This window comes from Phytophthora sojae (assembly GCF_000149755.1).
Source record: "Phytophthora sojae unplaced genomic scaffold PHYSOscaffold_5, whole genome shotgun sequence".
Classification (NCBI taxonomy): Eukaryota; Oomycota; class Peronosporomycetes; order Peronosporales; family Peronosporaceae; genus Phytophthora; species Phytophthora sojae.
In genome coordinates, this window is record NW_009258119.1 from 2,602,674 (window position 1) to 2,625,854 (window position 23,181).

At 56.5% G+C, this 23,181-nt stretch overlaps 3 protein-coding genes across 3 annotated transcripts; 1 reads left to right on the forward strand and 2 right to left on the reverse strand.

The window, feature by feature from the left end:
• Window positions 1-5,391: 5,391 nt before the first annotated feature.
• Window positions 5,392-6,262, forward strand: PHYSODRAFT_508774 (hypothetical protein; the record flags this gene model as incomplete). The annotated part of the gene is made up of 2 exons (XM_009530602.1): window positions 5,392-5,816; window positions 5,857-6,262. Coding segments are annotated over 2 exons (831 nt in total), but the record flags the coding sequence as incomplete, so codon positions are not given.
• Window positions 6,263-12,205: 5,943 nt separating this feature from the next.
• Window positions 12,206-15,554, reverse strand: PHYSODRAFT_333418 (hypothetical protein; the record flags this gene model as incomplete). Its single annotated transcript, XM_009530603.1, has 5 exons — window positions 12,206-14,503; window positions 14,554-14,994; window positions 15,063-15,301; window positions 15,340-15,403; window positions 15,483-15,554. The coding sequence occupies 5 exons, from the start codon at window positions 15,552-15,554 to the stop codon at window positions 12,206-12,208; spliced, it is 3,114 nt and encodes a 1,037-aa protein (XP_009528898.1).
• Window positions 15,555-16,753: 1,199 nt separating this feature from the next.
• PHYSODRAFT_379313 (hypothetical protein) lies at window positions 16,754-22,104 on the reverse strand (the record flags this gene model as incomplete). Its single annotated transcript, XM_009530604.1, has 2 exons — window positions 16,754-16,922; window positions 22,052-22,104. Coding segments are annotated over 2 exons (222 nt in total), but the record flags the coding sequence as incomplete, so codon positions are not given.
• Window positions 22,105-23,181: the final 1,077 nt, after the last annotated feature.

The window sequence follows — 23,181 nt, forward strand, 5'->3', positions numbered from 1 at the left end:
CTACACTGCGGCACCTACCGGGAAGTCATACTACGGTACCTACCGCGAAGTCACACTGCGGTAGCTATGTCACACTGCGGTAGTTACACTGCGGCACCTACCGCAAAGTCACAATGTTGAGAGTTGTATTTACCGCTATAATTTATCTCAAGCGCGCAGTTATCGCGTATGACCGCGGCTGTGCTTGGTGTTAAACGTCCTAGTCTCGTACTCCGAGCTCATGTGCAATTGCAGTTACATTTTGAGACACCCAATTGAGCGATTTTTTTCGAATACAGCGGATGCTGTCAACACGCGAAATCGCCTCTTCGACTGCCTGATAATTGTCGAACGCCTCGTGATTGCAAACCCAGCTAGCGATGGTCTTTACAAGATCAATAATTTTTCGTCGTCGGTTGAAGAAGCGTCTCTCGTGATGGCCACACCACTTGGTACCGAGCTGTTGCTCCAGCTTTTCAACTGCATAACCACCAGGGAGGCCACATGTCCATTCGGTCCGCAACTCACGAACCGATTGAATGCCCCGACTGAGTCTGTAACTGGTAATCGCAGAGGGGTCACTCGGTGTACCGCTACCTGTGCTAGCTCCGGAGGCGGCTTGGGTGGCGCTGGGGGTTGTCGATTGTAAGCCATTCACGATCTTAACTTCCACAAATGCTGATCCATTCTTGAGTGGGGCAAGAACTTCCATGACATCCGCTACACTTTCACCAACCGTGTCCAGGCTGTTTCGAATACCACTCAATGATGCTCTCATATCCTGTCGAACACCATCGAGCGTCGACTTCAGCGCGGGCATGGCTTTCTCAAGCTGACGTTCGGTGGGGCCACTAACGTGGTTCATGGCATTCTTCATTTCCAGCTGAAATTGTTTAAAATCATCGCTCCTGAAGATCTCATTGTTCCAGATCGGATGTCCCGGCATTTGCTCGGACAAAATGGTAGCATCCTGCAGAATTACGGTGCGCAGATACTGAAGCAGCTCGAGAAAACCACCAGCCGCGATTGACTGTTCACATTCACCTGAAATCATCTTCGACTGCCACTCCTCCACCAACGGAAAATTTCTGAAGAGCTTGAAGAGGATCAACGCAAGTACGCGTCAGAAAATAACTACCTCTTCCTGGTTCAAAGCCCGCAAGCGTTCGCATTGCTTCTCGCGGGAGCGAGGTGAGGTAACATTTCACCATCGCCTGGGTATTCCACCTCCCTAGGCGCCGTATCTGAGCTTCACTGGCACCTCCAAGGTCTGCCATTCGGGAGCCCGATCCTCTGCCTAGATGTGTTTTGGCCCTGCTGCGTAGACCGATGTGGTCAAGCGCGTCAACAATAGCCGCCTGATGAACCTTGTACGCCATTGGCTTGGTTGGATCTTTCCCGGTTTTTTGGCAGTTTTATAGGATACCATTGTTCCGACTTCGTGAAATCAGGAAACGACTCTTTATCCACATGCCATCGCCAAAACATATAGAATCCCAGCAATCCATGACCACAAACCTCCAGTTTCTTACTGCGCATACATGCACCCACTTCAATACGACCAACTTGGTTGGTTCTCCCTTGTGTCATGACCATCACCAGCGCCCGACAAACACTGTAGCCTTCATTTTCCAGTACAATCGAGTGAAGATCAGCTAGCTCCGTCATCCGAGTGTGGTATTGGAAAGTAGCAGTTTCCAACGCTGTTGACCCGCCAGCCCGACAATCAGGTTCAATCCAGGGGCGATCAAGGCGAGGTCAAGCGAGAGACGGAGATGGCTGCTTCTGTTTGGATGATGACATTATCCTCGGTAGAGTGACAGGCAGTGGCCGAAGCCTCATCGGGTCCTAATAGAACCCCGAACGAGGCTTCATGGTACCAACTTTTAGGTACAGATGCATTTAGTTACGTACTTCGGCCCCACTTATTAGTGTAGCCGCGGTCGTCATTTGATGTGTCCGGAATCGCCTTAATGCGATCGTTCACACTAGATATTTGTATAGGGACATAGGACGCATCATAGGATGACCAGAACGAGGCCCCCAGGGCCTCAGAAAACTCAGTAATAAAAAGACAGTCTTCCCCAAAAGCCAACAAGGGTCAAGTCCGACTTCGGTAAGTGTAGCTAGCTTATTGTAGTGCCTGGACACGCTCGGCTGCGTGTGGATGCATGTCCGGGAGCTTATCGTGCATTGACCGAGAGTTTCCTTGGTAGCGAAAAGAGTTGGCGTGGCCGGAGAGGCAGGAACGGTATTAGAGTATCGTTCGGTATATATTTGTGGGATTAGAGTATCCCTGAGTGTATTAGTCTACCTACCGAGGTTTTACCTTGGTCCCCCTGTATAAGGCCTAACACGCCGGTACCCTTCTTTTCTGAGGGACTGCAGTGGGGTTGCGCGAAAGCGCTACATAGTATCCTAGCCTTAGCTCGTGGCTAGTGGTACAGGTATTTGGGTTGACCGAAGACAACCTAAGGTGCACAGAGGCGCTTGCAACCGACCCGGTGTAAGGGATCGTTCCTGGTCTTCAGGTTTTGATCCAATAAGCGCTTACCTTTTGCGGGTTAGCGTGTTGTTGGTGTCTCTAATATCTTTTGGTTGAGGAGGATTTTAGTGGAATTACCACACCACAACTGGTGCTGCGACTCGGGATTGGTGTGACCTTCTGTGTGTCTAGGTTGTTGTAGGTCTTTACCCCCAACGAGCGAAGAGGAGAAGAAGAAGAAGAAGAGAGAAGATGGCGGAGGGAGTCAAGTCAGCGGTACCAGCAACGCCGGCCAAGTCGAGTGGAACGCGCAACGAGACTTCGGTGCGCTCCGGAAGCTCATTCTCGACCCCAACGACGGATCGGATGGAGTCGATTGACGTGCGTTCGGTGAGCTACGACACGGCGATTGATTCCTCGGACGCCAAAGAAGATGACTGGGATGTCCGGACAGCGATGTCCGAGACTTCGGAAGCTGTGGTTGTGTCGGCAGGTCGCAGCGTAGGATCAAGGTCCATTACCTGCGACCTCTCCGACACGTTCATGTCCTACGACACGGATGACGGCGCCACCGAGGACTTCAAACCCTCGGTGACGGTAGGAGGGGCAACCTCCATACTCGTCCTCCCCTCAACGGGGATACTCCGGCGGCCAACAAGGTCCTAGGCCGGTGCCTAGACCTGATGAAGACCAAGAGCGAATGGATGCAGTTGTTCTCCCCGAAGCAAGTCAGCCAGGCCATCTGGATGGACCTCGGAGGGGCGTTGGCTACGCCGATCAACTCAACGAGCACTCGGCACGTTGCGCAGAATACTGTGGACCTCCTGCGAGCTATGGGGTGCGAGCCCCATATCCTCCCCACGGAGGCTGCGCTCGCGAGTTGGACGCCGACCGCCGCTGCCACGGCGTTAACCAAGTGGAGGAAAAAGCTGCGTAACGCCTTTGGAGTGGCGGACATCAGTTCGCGAGGCCCAACAATGCTTCGTTCGACTTCGGAGGCAGTAGACCCGTCGATGGTCCCGCTACCAGCGACCCCTCGGAAGGGAGCCACTCTTTGCAACCAAAGGCGAAGCCTCGCCGTACATGCAAGACTCGCACATGGTAACTCCACGATCTACGGACCGTAGTGAACGTCTGGCTAGGGAGAACGAGTCTTCATTCGCCACGCCTGGCAGGCGCGGAGCGACCGGTCGTCGGTCGGGCCGACGTTACGACCTCCATAATGATTCGTCGGACAGCGACGACGACCTCGGGCCCGACTACTACGAAGGGGACCTACCGAGCGAATGGGCACGTCAGGTGCGCGAGCTAAGCGCGACCGACAACCAGAGCTCAACCCCAAAGCTCGAGATCGCCACGCATTTGCCTCTCGCCAACATCAAGCCGTTCTACGGAACGCGCGACAAGAGCGAGCACTCCATGCAGTGGCTCCGAACGTCCATCTATAAAATGAAGGGAACGCATGCACCACCCAACGAGTGGTGTATGCCGTTCGAACTTAAGCTCAGGGATGGAGCCCTGTACTGATGTCACCAGCTCCCGCGCAAGACAAGACGCACGTGGAAGTTGCCGAGCGAGGCGTTCATCAAGTACTATTGCTCGAAGTTTTCCCACTCTGCGAAGGCTCGGTACTACTCGGCCAAGCGGGAAGACAAGGAACACGTTTGTGACTACCTCAACCGGCTCAACGGCTACGCTGGCAACACCGGTGTGCAATTTGAAAACGGTGGTCGTGACGCGAAAGCCCACGTGGACCACTTCTTGGTCACGTGTGACGACCGAAACTTAGAAGACCGTCTGTGCCACGTCCGGGTCAAGACCATCCATGACCTCGAAGACATGATCAACGACATCCTGCGTCACGGTGACCGCAAATCGAACCGAGAATCGTCGTTCCACCGCTGTCGGAGTCAAGATGATGGACGTCGACGCGATGCGAGGTCGAACGAGGATTCTCGTGGTGGCTACCGCCGCGAACGACGCTACCACGACGAAGACCGTCGCGAACGACGTCGCCGTGACAACGACCGCCGCAACGACCGCAGTGAAGACGACCGTCGCCGTGACCGACGCGATGGATCGCCGTACCAGTCCCGAGTCACTTTGGTTGACGCGCTGGCCGATGTGATGGCGGAATGGAACGTCGGAGGCTCGGTCGGTGCACGCAACGAGGCTCCATACGCCCCCCGACGTGATGCTGAGGCGAACGAGGGTTACTTCGAGGGTGAGCTCCATTACTCGGACGACCAACGCTCGGACGAGGATTCAGACGCTAATTACGACTCGGATGGGTCTACCGGACATGTCGCTGCTGCTAACGATGCTGAGCGTAGGGCCGCAGCCGAAGGAACGTTCGCTCGGTCTGATAAGCGACGCTTCAGGAACGGAGGAGGCCCGTCCAACCGTGAACGAGATGGTCGACGCCTGTATGAGCCGTGTGCCGCGTGCGGAAGCCCGTCCCACTCGGTGCACTTCTGCTACCGGTGGTGCAAACTGTGCAAACAGGTGCAGGACGCTGGGAAGTGTGAAGCACTCCACGAGCTCACCAAGCTCCTGAAGTCCAAGGTCAACAAGAAGGATCTGTCGCCAGAGCTGCAAAGCCTGGTGTATGGAAGCCATTTAAACTAGGCAGCCCGCCAACTGAAACTGGGTTGGTCCCAATCGGGCTGCCACAGTTAGCTGAGCCTGCTGTTAATGCGGACTATCTGTTCGCGTTCACGGGCGACAGCAAACGGCCTGACGACCTGAAGAACAATGAACGTGTGAAACCGACGGAAAATGAAGAGAACCGGGACGCAAGTCTCGTTGCGATTGGTATTGATGAAGATGATGATGATGAACGTGATGGACACCCGACCGAGGCTTTGATCACAAGTCTAGCCCAGATAAGGGGGCCACCTCGGAATCTCGTTCGGCCGGTGAAATCACTGCACGGTGAGAGACTTGGGTGGTGGTCGCCCCAACGATACGACAAGAGGAAGCGAATGAGGGCTTTGGTCAATGGCGCAGTGGACGACGCGCGAACGAGGATACTCCTTGACACTGGAGCGAATGTTAGCGTGATTTCTGCCAGCGTCGCCAAGCGGATACGTGTGCGAGAAGTCCGGGGCCACGGACGAAGTCTCGAAGTCCGCGGCATCAACCCAGGGGTGATGGAGACCCGGCGACGGGCGCTCGTCAAGATCACCCTCGGGTGGGAGCAGGTCTACGAATTTGAAATGTGGATAATGGATCACAGTGCCGGGGTGGATGTGGTCCTTGGGATGGACTTCATGATCCCGGCTGGAATCCGGCTGGATCTATTTCATGGCACCGCACGCCTTACGGACGAGGTCATGGTACCACTGCTTAAGTCGCAGAGTGCTCAAGATGACGAACCTTACGACACGCAGCCTTCGTGTGGGCCGATCGAGGATTTATACGTACCCGGTCGCGAGTGGCGAGAGTTTCGACTTCCGCGGCCAGCGGCTACCTCGTTCGGAGTACGATGTGTGGGTACGACGCACGGGCAAGCTCGTGCCGACGGTAACGAGGTTTCGACGGGGGCAGCGGACGTGGATACGGCTCACCAATATTACGACCACAGTGGCACAGTGCGCCAAGCATGACTCCGTGGTGCTGTGGGTACCGCATGGCGAACTACCGCGAGAGACCGGCTACGCGAGGTTGGACTCTAACAAGTACAAAGTGTGGCAGGTGTTGGCCTATTCAACGAGTCGTGATGAGACTCTGCAAGGACGAGAACGTCGTCTCTACGAGCAATGGTTGGCTGAACAGCCGCCTGCGGTCGAGCGCTGAACTTACCCGACGCCGCGAAAGATCCTGCTGAGGCCACCGGATGCACCGCCATGGCCAGAAGGCCGTCAACAAGCTCCGTTGGATGATGAGTACTCGTCACCCGATGTACATGGCTACGACGACGACCCCAGGGTTAGTGAAGGCTCGGTCGATGTCGCTCGAGCTGATACAACCGATGTGGATCGTGCTGGCGGGTCGAACGATGGTTCGGACGACGAGGCCAGCACGTCGTATGACTCGGACGTACCCGGAGACTCGCCGCCTAGCCGAGCGGGTTGCCAGCCCGTGAATCCGTACAGTGGTGCTGACTCCACCGGCCAGGGAGCGACATACGCGCATCGGAAGCCAGTGATGAGCTAAGTGATGGTGACAGCGTGACGAACGACGGTTCGGAGAATGACCGCGACGTGGTAGCAGTGGCCGAGACAACTACATGGGATGTCCTGCCAACAGGGACCGCTGCGTCCAGCCTGGAGCCAGAGGAAACGTCGGTTGCGGTGTGTAGTAGCGAAGTCGACTGGGGTGAACACGACCCAGGGCCTAACGATGTTCCTACTGAAGCCGGAACTTCCACCGCTGACGCCGACACTGAATTCCATGATTCGGATCTAAGTGCGATCGACGACCCCGAGCAGCTACTGGAGGCGACCTATATCTCGGTCATGCATGCCATGGTTGCAGAAGGGTCTGGCGAAGGTGATGACACCGTGAACGACGTTTCGGAGCACGTCGCGAACGATATTGAGCTTACCGACTACGCGCAAGAGCTGGCGTTCTTGCCGGACCTAACCGAAGCATCGGAGACGACGCTGGACTACTCGGAGCAAAACGTCCAGAGTGACGAACTCAGCGTGAAGCAGCAGACGGCCCTGGTCGATGTGCTGAAGAGCCACGAGAAGATCATGATTGCGAGCGGTAACGCCCTGCCGCCTCCAGCCTACGGGGTCGTGTGTGATATCAATGTACAGGGGCACGCGCCAATCAAGCAGAAGGCTCGGCGGACCACGCTTCGCTTCCTCGGTAAGCTGTACGAATTGCTGAAGGGTCTGTTGAAGGCCGGGCTTATCTCCTTCTCGGACAGCCCATGGGCGTCGGCAATCGTCATCGTCCTGAAGAAGAATGGGGTGGATATCCGCCTGTGTATCGACTACAAACTCGTTAATGCGATCAACGAGATTATGGAGTACGCCATGCCCCTGGTGGATGACTTGCTGACGGACATGGAGGCGTACTTGTGATTTTGCTCGCTTGACGCCGCTAGCGGCTTCTGGGCCATTATGATGACCGAACGAGCTCGGAAGATCTCTGTTTTCGTCTGCGCACTGGGGCACTTCGAATGGTTGCGTATGCCTTTCGGCCTGAAGAACGCACCGATGATCTATCAACACATGATTGACAACGCGCTTTGGGGCTTCGTCCAACCGACGGGAGGATGGTTTAAATTCTCGGTGCGCATGCGTCTAGCCGAAGAACATGACAAGGAAGCTCATGCTGGGGTGAACGAGGCTTCGACTGGCACGGCAAAGCCATTCCGGACCAAGTTCGAGGCCGACCGAGACAACTCGCTTGGTAAGGGAGCTGTAGCCGAACTGGTCAACAGCCCTATCGCCGACATGTTCGCCAACGGGGAGCCCGATGACTCCTCGTTGACACCAGTATTCAGTCGCCGGTCATTCGTGGATGATATCTGGTTCGGTGCCGAGACTTTCGAGTCGTGCTTGGCGACGCTAGACCGATTGCTGGCACGGTTTGAAGAGTGCCGTATTAGTATCAGCTTCACGAAGAGCATCTTTGTGCAGTCCAAAGTAGACTTCCTGTCCCACGAAGTCTCGGCAGAATGTATCCGACCGGACGCTAAGAAGCTGGCTGGGGTGGCCGAGCTTCCGTTCCCGTCAACGAGGAAAGGAATGCAGTCATTCCTTGGGGCACTCAACTATTTCAGTCGCTTCATCCAAGACTTCGCGATCTATGGAGCAGCGCTGTACCAGCTTAAGGACGAGGACTTCCAGCCCGGGGGTGACCTCACCGCGGTTAAGCACAGCTTCGCGATGCTCCAACAGAAGGTTTCGGCAGCACCGATACTACGACACTTCGACCGGAAGAAGGAAATGTTGTTCGCCAACGAGTGGGCTCAAAGTTTCACGTTGATGCAAGAGGACGAGGGCAAACTACACCCCGTTCGCTTCTGCGGACGTGTTTTGAAGGATGCTAAGATGAATTATCACCCGGCCGAGAAAGAGGTCCTCGCGCTTCTGCTGATACTGAAGGTGTGTTATACTCAACTCGTTGGACAGCGAATCCGGGTCTACACTCGGTTTTCGACACTCGACTGGGTCCACAAGTCCAAGACATTGTTCGGTCGGGCTACCCAGTTTGCGTCTTGCTGTCGCCGTGGCACCTGTTGGTCGAACGAGTCAAAGAAACCGACTGTTCGTTTGCTCAGCTACTTCAAGCCGGCTTGACGAACTTTGTTGACTTGGATAAGTCACTGGCGTTGGTCACACCCCGGACACGACGGTCACCAACTGCTCGTTTGGACCCGCATCTGCTCTACGTACGCCTACGGCGGTCCTACCGAGGCTTCGTTATGTCGTTTGACGGGTCTGCGAAGACCGAGAAGAACGGTGGATACGGCAGTTGCTCGTGGATATTATGGAAACTACCAGAGTGGACAGTAGTGCTTGCTGCGAGCGCTTACCCCGAGAACACCACGGTCAACCTCGCTGAGTACATCGGGATGAACAACGGCGTCTCTGCTACATTACAGCATGGAGCCGACGATCTAGTTGTCGTCGGCGACTCGAGGCTCGCGATCCAGCAAGCCCTAGGGGTGATAGCCTGTCGGAAGGAGTCATTGCTGCAACAACTCAGCCACCACCAAGAACTCACGGCCAAGCTTCGGTCGGTGAAGTACCTGCATGTGGTGAGAAAGTTTAACGCTGCGGTCGACTGTCTGGCAAGCGAGACTCTCGAGTGCAAGGAGTCTACGGTGGTATCGTCGGACGACCGAGTATTAGAACCGTATCGCTGAAGTCATCTACGAGGCTGCTAACGGGTGCGTCGTCGAGGACATACCCTCGGCCAACAAAGTATGGGCCGTGGTAGCTTCTGCTAAACCTCGTAGCAAGAATTCTTTCGATTTTGTGCGAAGAGAAACCGACCGCAGACGGCAGAACGAGACTGAACCCGGACACGTAGCTGTGATGACCAGACGTCAAACGAGAGCAAAGGAGAAACACGTCCAGTTTGCAGATGAAGTCTCGGTCACCGATCAGGGAGATGTATCTCACCGAGTAGAAGCCAATGGTGTGCCGAACGAGTCTCAGAATGAAGCAGAAGCTTCACCACTGCGTGCCGAGACGTCACCAGGCCCACCGAACGCAGAAGACATTGACCCGCTGGTAGTACAGGAAGAACGCCGAAGGAGAATCGCCTCCGCTCAAGATGAAGAGTTACGGTGGTCGAATCTGAAGGTAGTGCTCCGGGGAGATGATGCGAAGATTGGATACAGAGCAGCACGAGATGCATGGAAAATGGCGGACCAATTTGTGTTGAGCGAGGACGATGTACAATATTACACAAGAACGAGCAGTCGTTCAAGTGACGGCGAGCAGGCCGAGTTGAAGATGAGACTCGTGGTGCCCACAACGATGATCCAAGAGGTCCTGCAAAGCTGTCATGACTCACTTGAAGGCGGTCATCAAGGTATTACCCGTACGCTACATCGAGCGGCGAGAGACTATTACTGGGTCGGCCAGTATGCCGATGTGGAGAAACACGTTAAGTCGTGCCCTGACTGCAGTTCAAGTAAGAGCCGACCTCAGTTCCGCGGGTACTCGCCAGGGAACATCCTAGCCGAGAGACCCTTCCAACTAGTCTCTATGGACTTCGTGATACCGCTATCGAAGAATCGCCGTGGCAACTAGGCTCTCCTGCTATTCCAATGCTCGTTCACGGGATTCGTGATGGGCAAAGCCATGTCTGGCACTACCGCCTTACTCGTTGCGCAAGCTTTCGAGGAGTGTGTCTACCGACGTTTTGGAGCACCGTCCTTGATCCGTCATGACCGAGATCCTCGATTTATGAGCGAGATCTTCCAAGCCTTCGCGGAAATGATGCAGTCTCGGTCGAGAGCGACCCTGAGCTACCACCCGCAGGCCAACGGCCAGCAGGAGAGATCGGTGAAGACGATCATGCAGTCAGTCCGCGTATACGCTGAAGACCCACTACGGTAGGATTGGGACGAGATCGCCGAAAGACTGATCTTCGCCATCAATAGCTCCCGTGATACGACGAGGAAGGAAACTCCGTTTTACCTCGTTCATGGGTGGGATGCACAGTCGACGCTCAAGGCAATGTCTCGTCACTCAAACGAGGCTTCGGTAGCCAAACTAACGCGCTAGCATGGCGCTGAGAGGTCAACCGACAGCAGGAAATCGAGCTAAGGAGTACCAAGCCGCGGAAAAGGCTCGGAGAGTCGCTTGGCAGGAAGGAGAAGGAAGCCATGGCAGGCGTCAACGAGAATAGAACCTCGGTCGACCGGGCACCGAGTTCCCCTGACCATAGTATAGCTGCAGTGACGAGAACGAGGTTTTCTTTGCAGCCCGGGAGCAGAGTGTGGCTGTACATGGAGCAGGTTCGACCAGGACTGACCAAGAAACTAGCCCATCGGTGGCACGGACCGTTCCGCGTGAAGAAGAAGGTCGACGAATTTGCGTATGAGTTGGAATTACCCGACCGAAGTGGATACCGGTTCTACCCGGTGGTGCATGTTTTACGACTCAAGTCAGTGGACGAGTTCGAAGGCCGACCGAGGGTTCGTTTGGCCCGTGAGGTCACCGAAGACACTCCTCTTGACTTCGACGAGGAATTACTGCCTGAAGACAGTTTTGAGCCGGACCGCCTGGGCGGCGAGTATGAAGTCGAGGCTATCCTCGATGACCGGTCACCGTTGTCAACGATCACTCACCGGGCCGTCCGAGAGTTCAAGGTGAAGTGGGTCGGCTATGACAAGCCGACATGGGAACCAGCGTCCAATCTCTCGTGCGGTGGCCTCCTGTACGATTACCTACGCCGGAAGCGAAGCGACCGACGTTTGCAAATGGTCCATGTGGCCGACGAGGAGTAATTCTGCGCCCCAACGAGGATTGAACTGCTCGCGGGGGCGATCCAGCCCGCGATGTCAGACGAACGAGGCTACTGGCGATGATGATTGAACTGCCTGCGAGGGCTATCCAGCTCGCAGTGACAGACGAAGAAAGTTACTGGAATCTGCATGTTACGTGTTAAGTGAACGAGTCATGATGGAATGGAGATATCGGAATGGAGCCTGGGACAACGGAAGACGCAAGCAAGCCTCGGTCAAACCCTCAACAGACGAAACAAGTGATGATGAAGCAAATGGGAGGGCGACCGAGGCTTCGGACGCATTGATTGCCATGGAAGTAGCACGAACAAGTGCACTCGACTTCGTGCTTGAGTATGGAGTTGATGATGAAATGGGTATGCAAGCTGTCGACAACGGATACCCGCAGCAGACCGGGTGTACAGTTGTCAATATTGGGCTGTCATGCGAAAACATACCCGCAACGGAGCTAGCGTAAGTACGCCCGGTCTCCCGCGAATCAAGTCCGGTCTTCAACGAGCATAAGCCCGATCTTCTTGCAGGGAGACAAGACGAAGCCCGGCTGCCGCAGCTACGAACAAAGCCTCGTTTGAGGCAGCCACAGCGGTCGAGGGCAGAGAAGAAGCTCTGGGAACCGCGACCGAGTATTGAATGCGATGTGCGTTGACGCGAGAAAAGATTATGAAATGGAACGAACAACATGACGTTATTTTGGATTGGGATAGCACATGCAGCATCGCCTAAAGCGCCACGGACCTCAGTCGACATTGGAAAAGAACGTGAACGAAACGGTGAAGCTGGAGCGGGGCCAAACGAGGCTAAATCTCTATCACAGCCTGAGCCAACACGCCCAAACTTGACCCGGCGGCGGAAGAAGCTTCACCCGACTCCTTCGTCTCCTCATCGGGGCTTGGAGAGCGAGAACGACGAGCGTTTGCGAACTCGGCCACCCATGGAGCGACCACCATCGAAGTCCGCAGAGAAGATTCGACCACGACCGACGACGCCACGGTTTCCCGAGTCGATCCGTTGGGGACCAACAACGGGACGTTGTTACAAGGGGCGAAAGCCGTTTTGTAGGGGTGGTCTGCCGGCGCTTGGAACCAACCGTTACGCCACGGCTCGCGGGCATCCACGTCCGCCACCTCGGAGGCCCAGTCGTCGGTAGTGGGGGCCCACTCCATCTCCTCGAACGAGTATTGCAGGTACGACGGCTCCAGCAAAACCTCGGTGCGGTGCTGTGGAGGTTGTCCGTCGTACGTAATGGCCCCATTCCACACCTTGTGGAGCATCTGGTCTCGCAAGCGATCTGCACGATAACTGCGCTCTCGGTGGTACTTGGACCACGCTTGTCGAAGCGCTAGGGCTTGCACGTTGCGCTGACCGAGGGTGCTGGAGAGGTTGTCGATATACGCCTTGACAGCATTACCCCTAATCCAGTGGCGACACTCCCACAAGGCGAAACCAAGGTCGCCCCTCTCGGTGGAGTGGTAGGAGTACCCCTGGAACTGCCACCATAGGCGAACGAGAAGAGCCCGACCAGTTGCACGACGGGATATAGCCACCGAGGATGGAAAACCCGTCGTATCGATCAAACAAGGCTCGTCTGAGAAAAGCTGGCGCAACACTTGGAAGGGGTGAGCAGGATCCGTCCACAAGCCAAACCCCACGATTCTATCCACTGAACTGGGGGCGACCAAGTCGTCCTCGAAGACGAGGGGGATACTGGCGTTTTGGATGAGATGCCAGCATTCCGACTCTCCGGGTGCCGTGAAACCCGGCTCCAAGAACAGGGTAGCAAGACCACTGAGCTTACGCGATCCAGGAGCTACGTCGGAAGCGTCAACCACTGCTGGGGCAATCGACGCAGGTCCAGTCCTCGGTGAAGCTGTCACCGTTGCTGTTACCATCGCCCGAGCGTGAACAGAGGCCGACCGAGTGTGGAGTCGACTCGGGAGTGGCACGGTGGCCGCTTGTGAAGCTAGAGGAACCCGGTTCGCGGCAGCCAGAGGAGAAGGAGGCTCCGAAGGAGTGACAGGTTGCGCCACCGAGATTTCCTCTCTTTCGTCGGGGCCGAACATCTCCAGGAACAACGCTGCGCGGTCCTCGGAAGTCTCAGACTCATGAGGCGACTCACCGCTAGGTGAACGGTCTGGCGGGCCGCCAGAGCCCTCGGTGACCCCAGCAGCCGATTCTCGAGGGGCACGGCCAACGACGGCTGTACCAGACGAGACTGGTGAAGGAATGGAAGTCGCCGCCGGAGGCGAAACCTCGGAAGGAACCTCGATGACAGTACCGGAAGGCTCGGTAGCAGAACCTTGAACACCCTGAGCGCTGGCCGACACCCCCGGAACCTCGCCGGGCTCAAGGTTATCTTGTGAAGTGTCGCTAGGACTCATACCCCCTCCAAACTCCACGTCAGACGATTCCTGCTGCTGGGCTGGGGCTGGCGAGGGAGGCGAGGCACGACTGGCCAGCCAAAGATACAAGGGGACGTCTGAGTGTTCGTACGGGAGAGGCTGAGACTCCAACCAGCTTGAGCGAGCCGTCGTTGGAGGACGCACCATCGACCGAGGAGGCGGGTAAATCTCTCCTGATGCCGAACGAGGACTAGATGGCGCGGCGGCCGCTGCAACCCTGGCCCTCAGGTCGACTGACGGTCTGCCGAAGCGTTTGTGAGGAGGAGGCTGGGATGCCGTATTCCCGACGGAAGCAGACTCGGTTTGCCGGCCCCGCTTGCGCGATGACGACTCAGTGGAGACCGGGGAGCCAGCCGAAGCGCCCACCGAAGCAGCGGGAGCGGACGTAGCCTCGGTGGACTCAGTTATCGGCACGTCGGTCGTCTTGGACTCCTCTCCCTCCTCTGACGAGGATTCGTCATGGCGTGGACTCTCGACAGTGACCGTCGGTGGGGACAGCCCGAGTAGATTCCAATCAATCTCTGCGGCGGAGATGCCGGCTGAGGCCAGGACGTCGAGTCCGTGTGTTGCCGAGTGCCGACGAAGGATAGAATTCGCTCGCCGCAAGCTGTTGTTCTCGTCCGTCAACGCTTGAATGCGTGCGGGGATGACGTTTGCTCGGTCGCGGTCGGCCAACTGCTTGCGAAGCCTCTCCAACTGAGTGTTGTAGGTAACGAAGCTTCGTGGAGCTGGGTGTTCCGACGTACAGCAGCGGCCGAATCGGCCTCAGCAACGAGCGTCCGCTTCTCCAACGACTGAGTGATGTCAGCGTGGTGAGTGATGGCCGCGTTCGCTTGCATCAACTGAGCGCTGGCGTTGCTGAGCTGGACGCGTATGTCCTGGACGAGGTCCAGAGCTTGGTCGCACTCGGAGTTGGCCGAGACGAGGAAGTAGTCCGACTTGGTCCGCAGGTTCATCTCTTCAGCGAGTTTATCTTTGGCGTCGGAGAGCTCTGACTGCAGCCGGTCGTTCTCGCGGCGGAGGGCCACCAGTTCATCAGCCAGCACCTCACCGACGCTAGTAGCAGCTTGCAGGCTGTGGTCGAGAGCAGCGTTGACTCGAGCTGGAGGTAAACGGGCAACACCCACGACGAGACGAGCGAGTTCCAGCATCTGCTGCTCGCCCAAGACGACCGCTGTCGGAGGAACCTCGGCCGGGCCAGCACCAGCTCCGGCGCGACCCCCTACAGCTGCCTCGCCCCCCCCCCCCCCCCCACCGACGCCCCGCGAGTTGCCAACGTGACCAAAGGCGCGGGAGTTGGCGACGGTGGAGCGCTGGCGCTTGGCGGCGGTGTCGGCGGCGAGTCGGGAGCCTCTTCACTGGGATCTGTCGGCGAGGGAGTCTCGGTCGCCCCAGCACCAGACTCAGGACTACTTGGAGGAGCCGGTGGGGGGTCGACCGAGGTCCCAGAGGCGGCAGGAATGAGCGTAGGGTCACCTGTAGGCGCGGCCGAGGCTGGGGCACAGCACCAGCGGCGATAGGGGCGGGGGCACCCGGCGAACGAGCCTGGCGCGCCGGACGACGACCCGAAGTGTCGGTGGCGACATCAATAGCTCCCTGAGATGGTCAAGAAAGAGATGGAGTCAACAACGAGGATCCAAATGACAGTGAGGAGCAGCGGGAGCGACGAACGTACCGGTCCGGAGCACTGGAGACCCCGAAGAGCAGCGGCAGCCGCGTCGGCGAATGCACGCGACGGAGGAGCCATGGAGCCGAAGAACGGAGGACGCCTAGACGCTCACCAGCGTGGGAGGCTCGCGTCGAGGCGGGGGCAGTTGTGGTATTGGAAAGTGGCAGTTTCCAACGCTGTTGACCCGCCAGCCCGACAATCAGGTTCAATCCAGGGGCGATCAAGGCGAGGTCAAGCGAGAGACGGAGGTGGCTGCTTCTGATTGGATGATGACATTATCCTCGGTAGAGTGACAGGCAGTGGCCGAAGCCTCGTCGGGTCCTAATAGAACCCCGAACGAGGCTTCATGGTACCAACTTTTAGGTACAGATGCATTTAGTTACGTACTTCGGCCCCACTTATTAGTGTAGCCGCGGTCGTCATTTGATGTGTCCGGAATCGCCTTAATGCGATCGTTCACACTAGATATTTGTATAGGGACATAGGACGCATCATAGGATGACCAGAACGAGGCCCCCAGGGCCTCAGAAAACTCAGTAATAAAAAGACAGTCTTCCCCAAAAGCCAACAAGGGTCAAGTCCGACTTCGGTAAGTGTAGCTAGCTTATTGTAGTGCCTGGACACGCTCGGCTGCGTGTGGATGCATGTCCGGGAGCTTATCGTGCATTGACCGAGAGTTTCCTTGGTAGCGAAAAGAGTTGGCGTGGCCGGAGAGGCAGGAACGGTATTAGAGTATCGTTCGGTATATATTTGTGGGATTAGAGTATCCCTGAGTGTATTAGTCTACCTACCGAGGTTTTACCTTGGTCCCCCTGTATAAGGCCTAACACGCCGGTACCCTTCTTTTCTGAGGGACTGCAGTGGGGTTGCGCGAAAGCGCTACATAGTATCCTAGCCTTAGCTCGTGGCTAGTGGTACAGGTTTTTGGGTTGACCGAAGACAACCTAAGGTGCACAGAGGCGCTTGCAACCGACCCGGTGTAAGGGATCGTTCCTGGTCTTCAGGTTTTGATCCAATAAGCGCTTACCTTTGCGGGTTAGCGTGTTGTTGGTGTCTCTAATATCTTTTGGTAGAGGAGGATTTTAGTGGAATTACCACACCACACGAGCAGACTCGCCACGCATTAGCGCATAGTGATACAACAGGAACGCCAGCAAATTCCTCATGCTAGTTCCAGGGTCGTGCGACGAGGTCCAAAAGTAGCGAGCAATCTGTTGTAGCTGATCCGTTGTTGTGTAGCCATCCAGTAAAGTATCAGCTCCTCGATCGGCAAAGTTCTTACGCCGCAGCTGTTCCTCCTCGGACGTCGTAATTTTGAGAAGTGCTGTAACAGCGCTATCTCGAGGAGATGGGTTGCTGTTGATATTCAGTCGTTTCTGTTGCCCCCACAAGTCAACCATGGCAGCCACATAGCTGTTGACAGTCGGTTTACCATTTTTTTCGCTTCTCCCCCCGTGACCCTTTCTGTAACGGGGTACAATCAAGTGTACCCATTACATGAAGAGTGATGGGTGTCACTCTCCCGAGTACATGGTACATGGTACCAGTAGTTCCGCAAGCCAACCATTTGAGTTTGTGTGGGCTTTTGTATAGTTAACTTGTAGTTTGTATTACGACCAAGTTAACCTCTACCAAATACACAAAATACAGTAAGTCTTATAACCTACTCCTTTGTTACAAACCGTTCCCTTTGAGGCCGGGAACTGGTGAACTGCTGTTCACCGGGATAGTAATATCCGCACGCACTTCCTCTGTGCATTGTGCTGTGTGACCCCGTCTCACTTGGTAGCACTAGTAGCCAATCCTACGCCTACGCAGGTAGATTGGTCTACCTGAATCCTCGGTGGCTCAGGTCTGTGAGCCACGATGGACCGAAGTGAGTTTCCTCACTTGACTGACTCGCAGTTCGAGTCGGTGCGGAAGATGGCGGGCATCTTCGGAAGAGATGCCCTCCGGAGCTTGGCGGCGGCGACGCCAGCCGAGCAGGTAGCGCGTTTGACGAGTACGAACGCGGGCTCATCGCTCATGTGCAGGGAAACCTGCTGGCTCAGATGAGTGAGCCCAAACGGGTGCAGCCTAAGCCTCTGCGGCTAGCTGTGCCTCTGTTCGAAGGCGAGGAAGGTGAGAACCTTCACTTCTGGATCCGGGAGACCGAGATCGCAATGAGCGCAGGTCTCATCTCGGCCGAGAACCTTCGAGTCGCCTTCGCGCTCTCCAATCTTGGCGGACGTGCCAGGACTTGGGCGTATACGCGCGAAGCGATGTCGCCTGGATGTTTCACATCCTGGGCTCAGCTGTGTGAGCAGCTTCGAGCCGCTTTTCTCCCGGCGAACAACGAGTTCCGCTAGCGCTCGCGCTTCCTTGCCTGCAATCAAGGGGAGCGCGAGCTGTACGCGTACGTACAGGAGATGCGCACGTTGGCATCCTCGCTGGTGGGGAACCCACAGTCGGAAGACGTCAAGATGACAGTCTTCGTGGACGGCCTGAAGGTCGGTCCTGCGCGCACGCAGTTGTTCCGCGTGCGCACCGCCACTATGGAGGAGGCGATCCAAGTCGCCCTCCAGGAAGAGTACAGCCACAAGCAGGCTGGTGCTCTGGCTGTTGTACAGCCTGTGGTCGCTGACAGCGAACCAGAACCCATGGATGTGAGTTCGGCTGAGCAGTACTCAGTCCACTGCTACGGCTGCGGCGGACTAGGACACTATCAACGTGTCTGCCCATCGCCTGGGTCTGGGAAGAAGACCTACCCGAAGACCAGAGGGTCAAGGGGGCGCCGACGCCATGCACCGTCAGGTGCTCAAGGGGGACACAACCACCAGTAAGGACGAGGGCCTTGCTGGGGTTGGCCCGAGTCTTTGTGATGGGTGTACGGAAGGCGTACACGACAGAGACCCGGGGTCCCTTGTGAACACTGACGCTCGCATTGGTGAAGGACAACGGTGGGTTGTCGGTAGTACACGTGAGTGTGCGGGGGTAATGGTATCCCTAGACATGATTGAGTCTGGGACGTCGCGTGGATGTTCGCACGTCGCCAGATGTGTCGGTTGGAATAACGACACAAGTGCCGAGACTCTGCGAGAGAGTCTAAGCGCAAGGTCAGGTCTCATTGACTGAGGCTGGACCGAAGAAGAACCTTGGGGTCCGCGGTGACCCTGGCTGCCGCGCTCGAGGGCGCTGACAGCAATGGAACCGGACATGGAACCGGACATCGTGCCGAAGCCGGCCCTGGGCATGGAACCGTATATGCCCTCGGCTTGAGCAAGTATGGCTTGGCCCTGAGTGCGCCGTGCAAGCTGCACAGGCTCTCGGTCGAGTAGCGCGACAACGCCTTGAGGCTAAGTCGGCCCTCTGTGTCTGACAGAGCATTGATGAGTCATGTTCCCACCTCTGGACAGACACAAGGGCGTCCGATGGGACCGCCAGGGCGCTGGATGCGTCCGACAAGACGAAGAAGAAGAAGGGAGGCATCATTGACATGCTGATCTCCATGAAGAAGGTGCAGTGTATCTGCAACCGAGGGCTGTTATGCCTGGCATGTGGAGCTGCCTCAACAAGCAATTCCAGTGCTGAGAGTCATTGCTCGGCATGAGCATTGACAAGGGTGGTGTTCGATGACACCACCAGGTGGGTAACCAAGGACCACTGACTAGCGGGTAACTTAGTTCCGCACAGAGCATGTAATGCTGAGGAGGCCGCTCAAGGCACCTCAGGCGTGGTTAACCAAGTACCGCGGACGGTCGCCCAGACCTTAACTGGAGAAGAACGCGCTGCACGCGCTTCCTGTGTGGGTAACCAAGTACCACACCAGGTCAATCAGACCTAAACTGATGAGGAAGGTGCACGATACACTTCTTGTGTGGGTAACGTAGTTCCACACGATGCCGTAAGGCTCTGCATGAGCCGGAAGGAGTCGCCCGAAGCGACTTCAGCGTGGGTAACTTAGTTCCACGCACGGTCAGTATGACCAAGACTAGTGATCAGGTCACTTGGGTCTCCTCGTGTGTGGTGGATAACCACACGGAGTTTAAGGGGCTCGTGACACCGTCACGATGTCATCGCCGCACGGCCTCTTGAAGGCGCCGCGCGGCTTTGATTTTAAGCAGAAGAGGAGTGCGCGGAAGCACATCCTTCCTCCAAGGGCTTGGCACCCGGTCATCATGGATGACGTTCGACTGGGTGTCGACCAGCGCAGCTGTGGCCATGCGCACAGAAGACGTGGCTTGGGTACACGACGTACCTGCGGTGATGCATGTTGCGTCGCCGCCGACTCGGCGAGCATGGTCGATCACGACTGGAACGTGTCTGCCGGAGGGCGACACCTCAATGACCATATGCAGGAGCATGCTCGGTCTAAAGGCAAAGGCCGCTGCGCGGCAGGGATCGTTGGTACGGTCTGTCGCGCCTAGCACTGTGCGGCGTTGGGACAACAAGTGTCCATGACTCGGTGCCGAGATGGCTGAGTCTGAGTATGCGTGCATGCCATGCAGCTACTCTGAATGCAGGACAAGCCGTACGCTGTCATGGGTGTCATTGCCCGAAGACGTGGGTAACAGAGTAACACGTCAAGTCACGCAGACTCAAACTGCATCCAGGCTGGTAGATGCCAAGCCCTGGTCGACGATGTTGACCCAGAGCCAAAGAAGGGTAGCTGCCCGTGCCACCGGAGTCTGCTGTCACGGTGACTCGGTGCTGCAGGGCGGCGCGAGGTTAGGCGGCCGGCTGGCGCCTGACCCGCCGGGGCTCAAATCGTAAGTGGGGGAGGGGATCGGAAGTGCCCTTCCTCCCGAGGTCTCTGACATGAGACTTGCTTCGTCGTAGAAGCCAGTGTAGTGGCTGCATGGTGTAGCCACTCACGAAGTATTGCATGAAGGTGCTGGACCTGATGCATCGCTGCTCAGGTCCCATGGTCATGGTGACCGATGGCCAGCAACCTTGGCAGCGGCTACTGTCGCTGCTGGGCCGAAGATGGCGCGCGCATTCGCTGCTGGAAGGCTGCCTCTGTCAGGCAAAGACATGGCAGCCAGTCTGCGGCTTGGTCCGCGGACGATGGCATGTGTACATACGCAACACCATGCCGCAGCGTGGTGCTGTTGCAACACTGGACGCGGTACGTCTGCCGGCCAGGTAGCTATCAGTCCCGAGCATGGGTGTTGCCCACGAGGGGAGAACCCGAACGTGTTGCCTTTGCAGACATTCACAGTTGGCGCGGCACATGCCGCACCTGTAAGGCGCGAAGCCATACACGTGCACGTGGCACATACTACCTGTGAGATAGTCGCGGTGCGTGACGCTCACTGTGCGCGTGGCACTTGGTGTACGCGAGGTACCCCTAGTGCACGCGACACGTGGCACTTGAGGTGCACGAGGCACTTATGGCAGTCGTGGTACGTGCCATACACGACGTGCCTTTGGTGTATGAGGTGGTGCCCTCGTACACCTTGAGGTCCTGTATGAACTGTGTGCCATGCGGTCTTGCACGCACACCTACCTGGTGTTGGTCACCGCGACGCAGGATGCGATCGCCGGTGACGGAGGGCAATACACCTCACACCACGATGAAGTACCGTTGCGGTACCCTGGTGTCGAAGGAAGACACCTTAGCGTCGGCGACGTCATGGCCGTGACGCACTGCAGGGCTTTAGACAAGTCCGCCGCGTTGCTCTGTATGATGAGCGGGTTGCTGGAAGCAGCCATGGTCGCTCAAGCAAACACGACGTTGAAGCATGACGCTTCATGGCTGTGGTCAGCGCTTGACCATAGGCCATGGGTCGAGCCGACGTATTCGGCCGACCGGCACACCGTGCTGTGACAAACGGGGCCCTGTCGGGCCGCTGTCATGGCCGGAGATGAGCAGCACAGCTCTCTCCATGGTTACGCTACGCGCTGACCGGAAAGGTGCTGTCCCTCGCGGGAGGCACTGCAGCACGAACGTGCCAGCGGGGCCCGAGGGCCATGCGACGCCAACTGCTGGTTGTCTACGAGGGACACCGCAAGTTTGGAGGCACATGCATCCCGTGCCGAGGCTCTCTGTGCCTGTTAGCGCTGTGAATACGGCCACTAAACGCGTCGGCTTCGCGGCCAACATCGTCGAGGGCAGGGGGGTTCCGCGCGGGGTGCCCGCTGCGGGCACAAGTCACTGTGGGCGTGACGATGAGGCGCGCCAGCCTTGCGGCGCCCGAGAATCCGACCTTTGGGTGTTCGGATTCTCTCGAAGCTAATTGGAGAATCAGATGTGATTCTCAGATAAGTGGGGGAGGATGTAACGGGGTACAATCAAGTGTACCCATTACATGAAGAGTGACGGGTGTCACTCTCCCGAGTACATGGTACATGGTACCAGTAGTTCCGCAAGCCAACCATTTGAGTTTGTGTGGGCTTTTGTATAGTTAACTTGTAGTTTGTATTACGACCAAGTTAACCTCTACCAAATACACATAATACAGTAAGTCTTATAACCTACTCCTTTGTTACAAACCGTTCCCTTTGAGGCCGGGAACTGGTGAACTGCTGTTCACCGGGATAGTAATATCCGCACGCACTTCCTCTGTGCATTGTGCTGTGTGACCCCGTCTCACTTTCGTCGCTTTTCCCTCCCAATCACGCACTCCACAAGAAAAAGGTGAAGTTTTGGCCGTTACTGTGTGCCGAGTGAGATCACTGAAAGCCGCGCCCTTGCCGTCACATCACCGCTTGAATTCGTCCTGCTTGCTTTTATATGCTCTCGAAGTGTTCTGTGGGCGAATGTTAGAAGCTTTTTCGTAGGTGCGGCGCACAGACTCATCTAACGCTACACGCATGAGAGATTCCTCGGCCATGCTGCTCCTGTTTTCAGTGCTGCTGCTTCTTGTTCTTCAGTGCTGGAAGTTCGCCCCCTCCCCTCCATTTCAGCCAATGGGTGTGCGAGGACACGGGGCAGATAACTGGCTTATTTGTACCGGTGGCTAGGGCAATAACAACGGTTATAGGTGCGCATGACGGAGACCGCGTTCAACTTTAAGATCGGTTTTGGACAGAAAAGTTTGCTTCGAAGACTTTGTGAATAGTCAGTTTGCCATCTCGTCGACCATCTGTGAGACCAAATTCGTCATCTGAGCTTGCGATACAGCTACAGTGGAGTGTACAGTATTGGATAGGTTCGCAATCCCGCAATCTGAGCTTACATACGTCAGAGATTCCGTCTGGGATTGACTACATTTCCACTTTAACACCTCAGGACTCTTTCGGCTTGGAGCCTCCAGCTTTGTGACGATGCGTCTCTTTCTACTGACTGCTATCGTACGTCTCTGGAATACTTGGCGACCGCGGATACGCAGGTGACTGCACTAAATCCCTCGTCAAATGCCCGAGAGCCTCCTGCGCAGCAGAACCGATACTTGAGGGCTCTCAATCCAGTGGATGCAGTCGACGACGAGGAGAGGATGATTAATGTGAAGAACATTCTAAGCAGCGACAAGCTCGACAAACTGGAAAATTTGGCCAAGGCTGGAGTGTCGAAGGTCACCAACAGAGCACAAGCTGGGATGTTGAAGCTGAAGGGAAAAACTGCCGATGAAGCGTTCCTACAGCTCAAGCTGGACACAAGGCCGGAGACGACTTGCTCAGCAGCCCCCAATTTCCAGTGTGGTTCTACTTCATGACGAAGACCAACAAAAAACACCCCAAGACAGCGATTGTCACGAACTTGGCCTCACGCTACTCTGGCGAG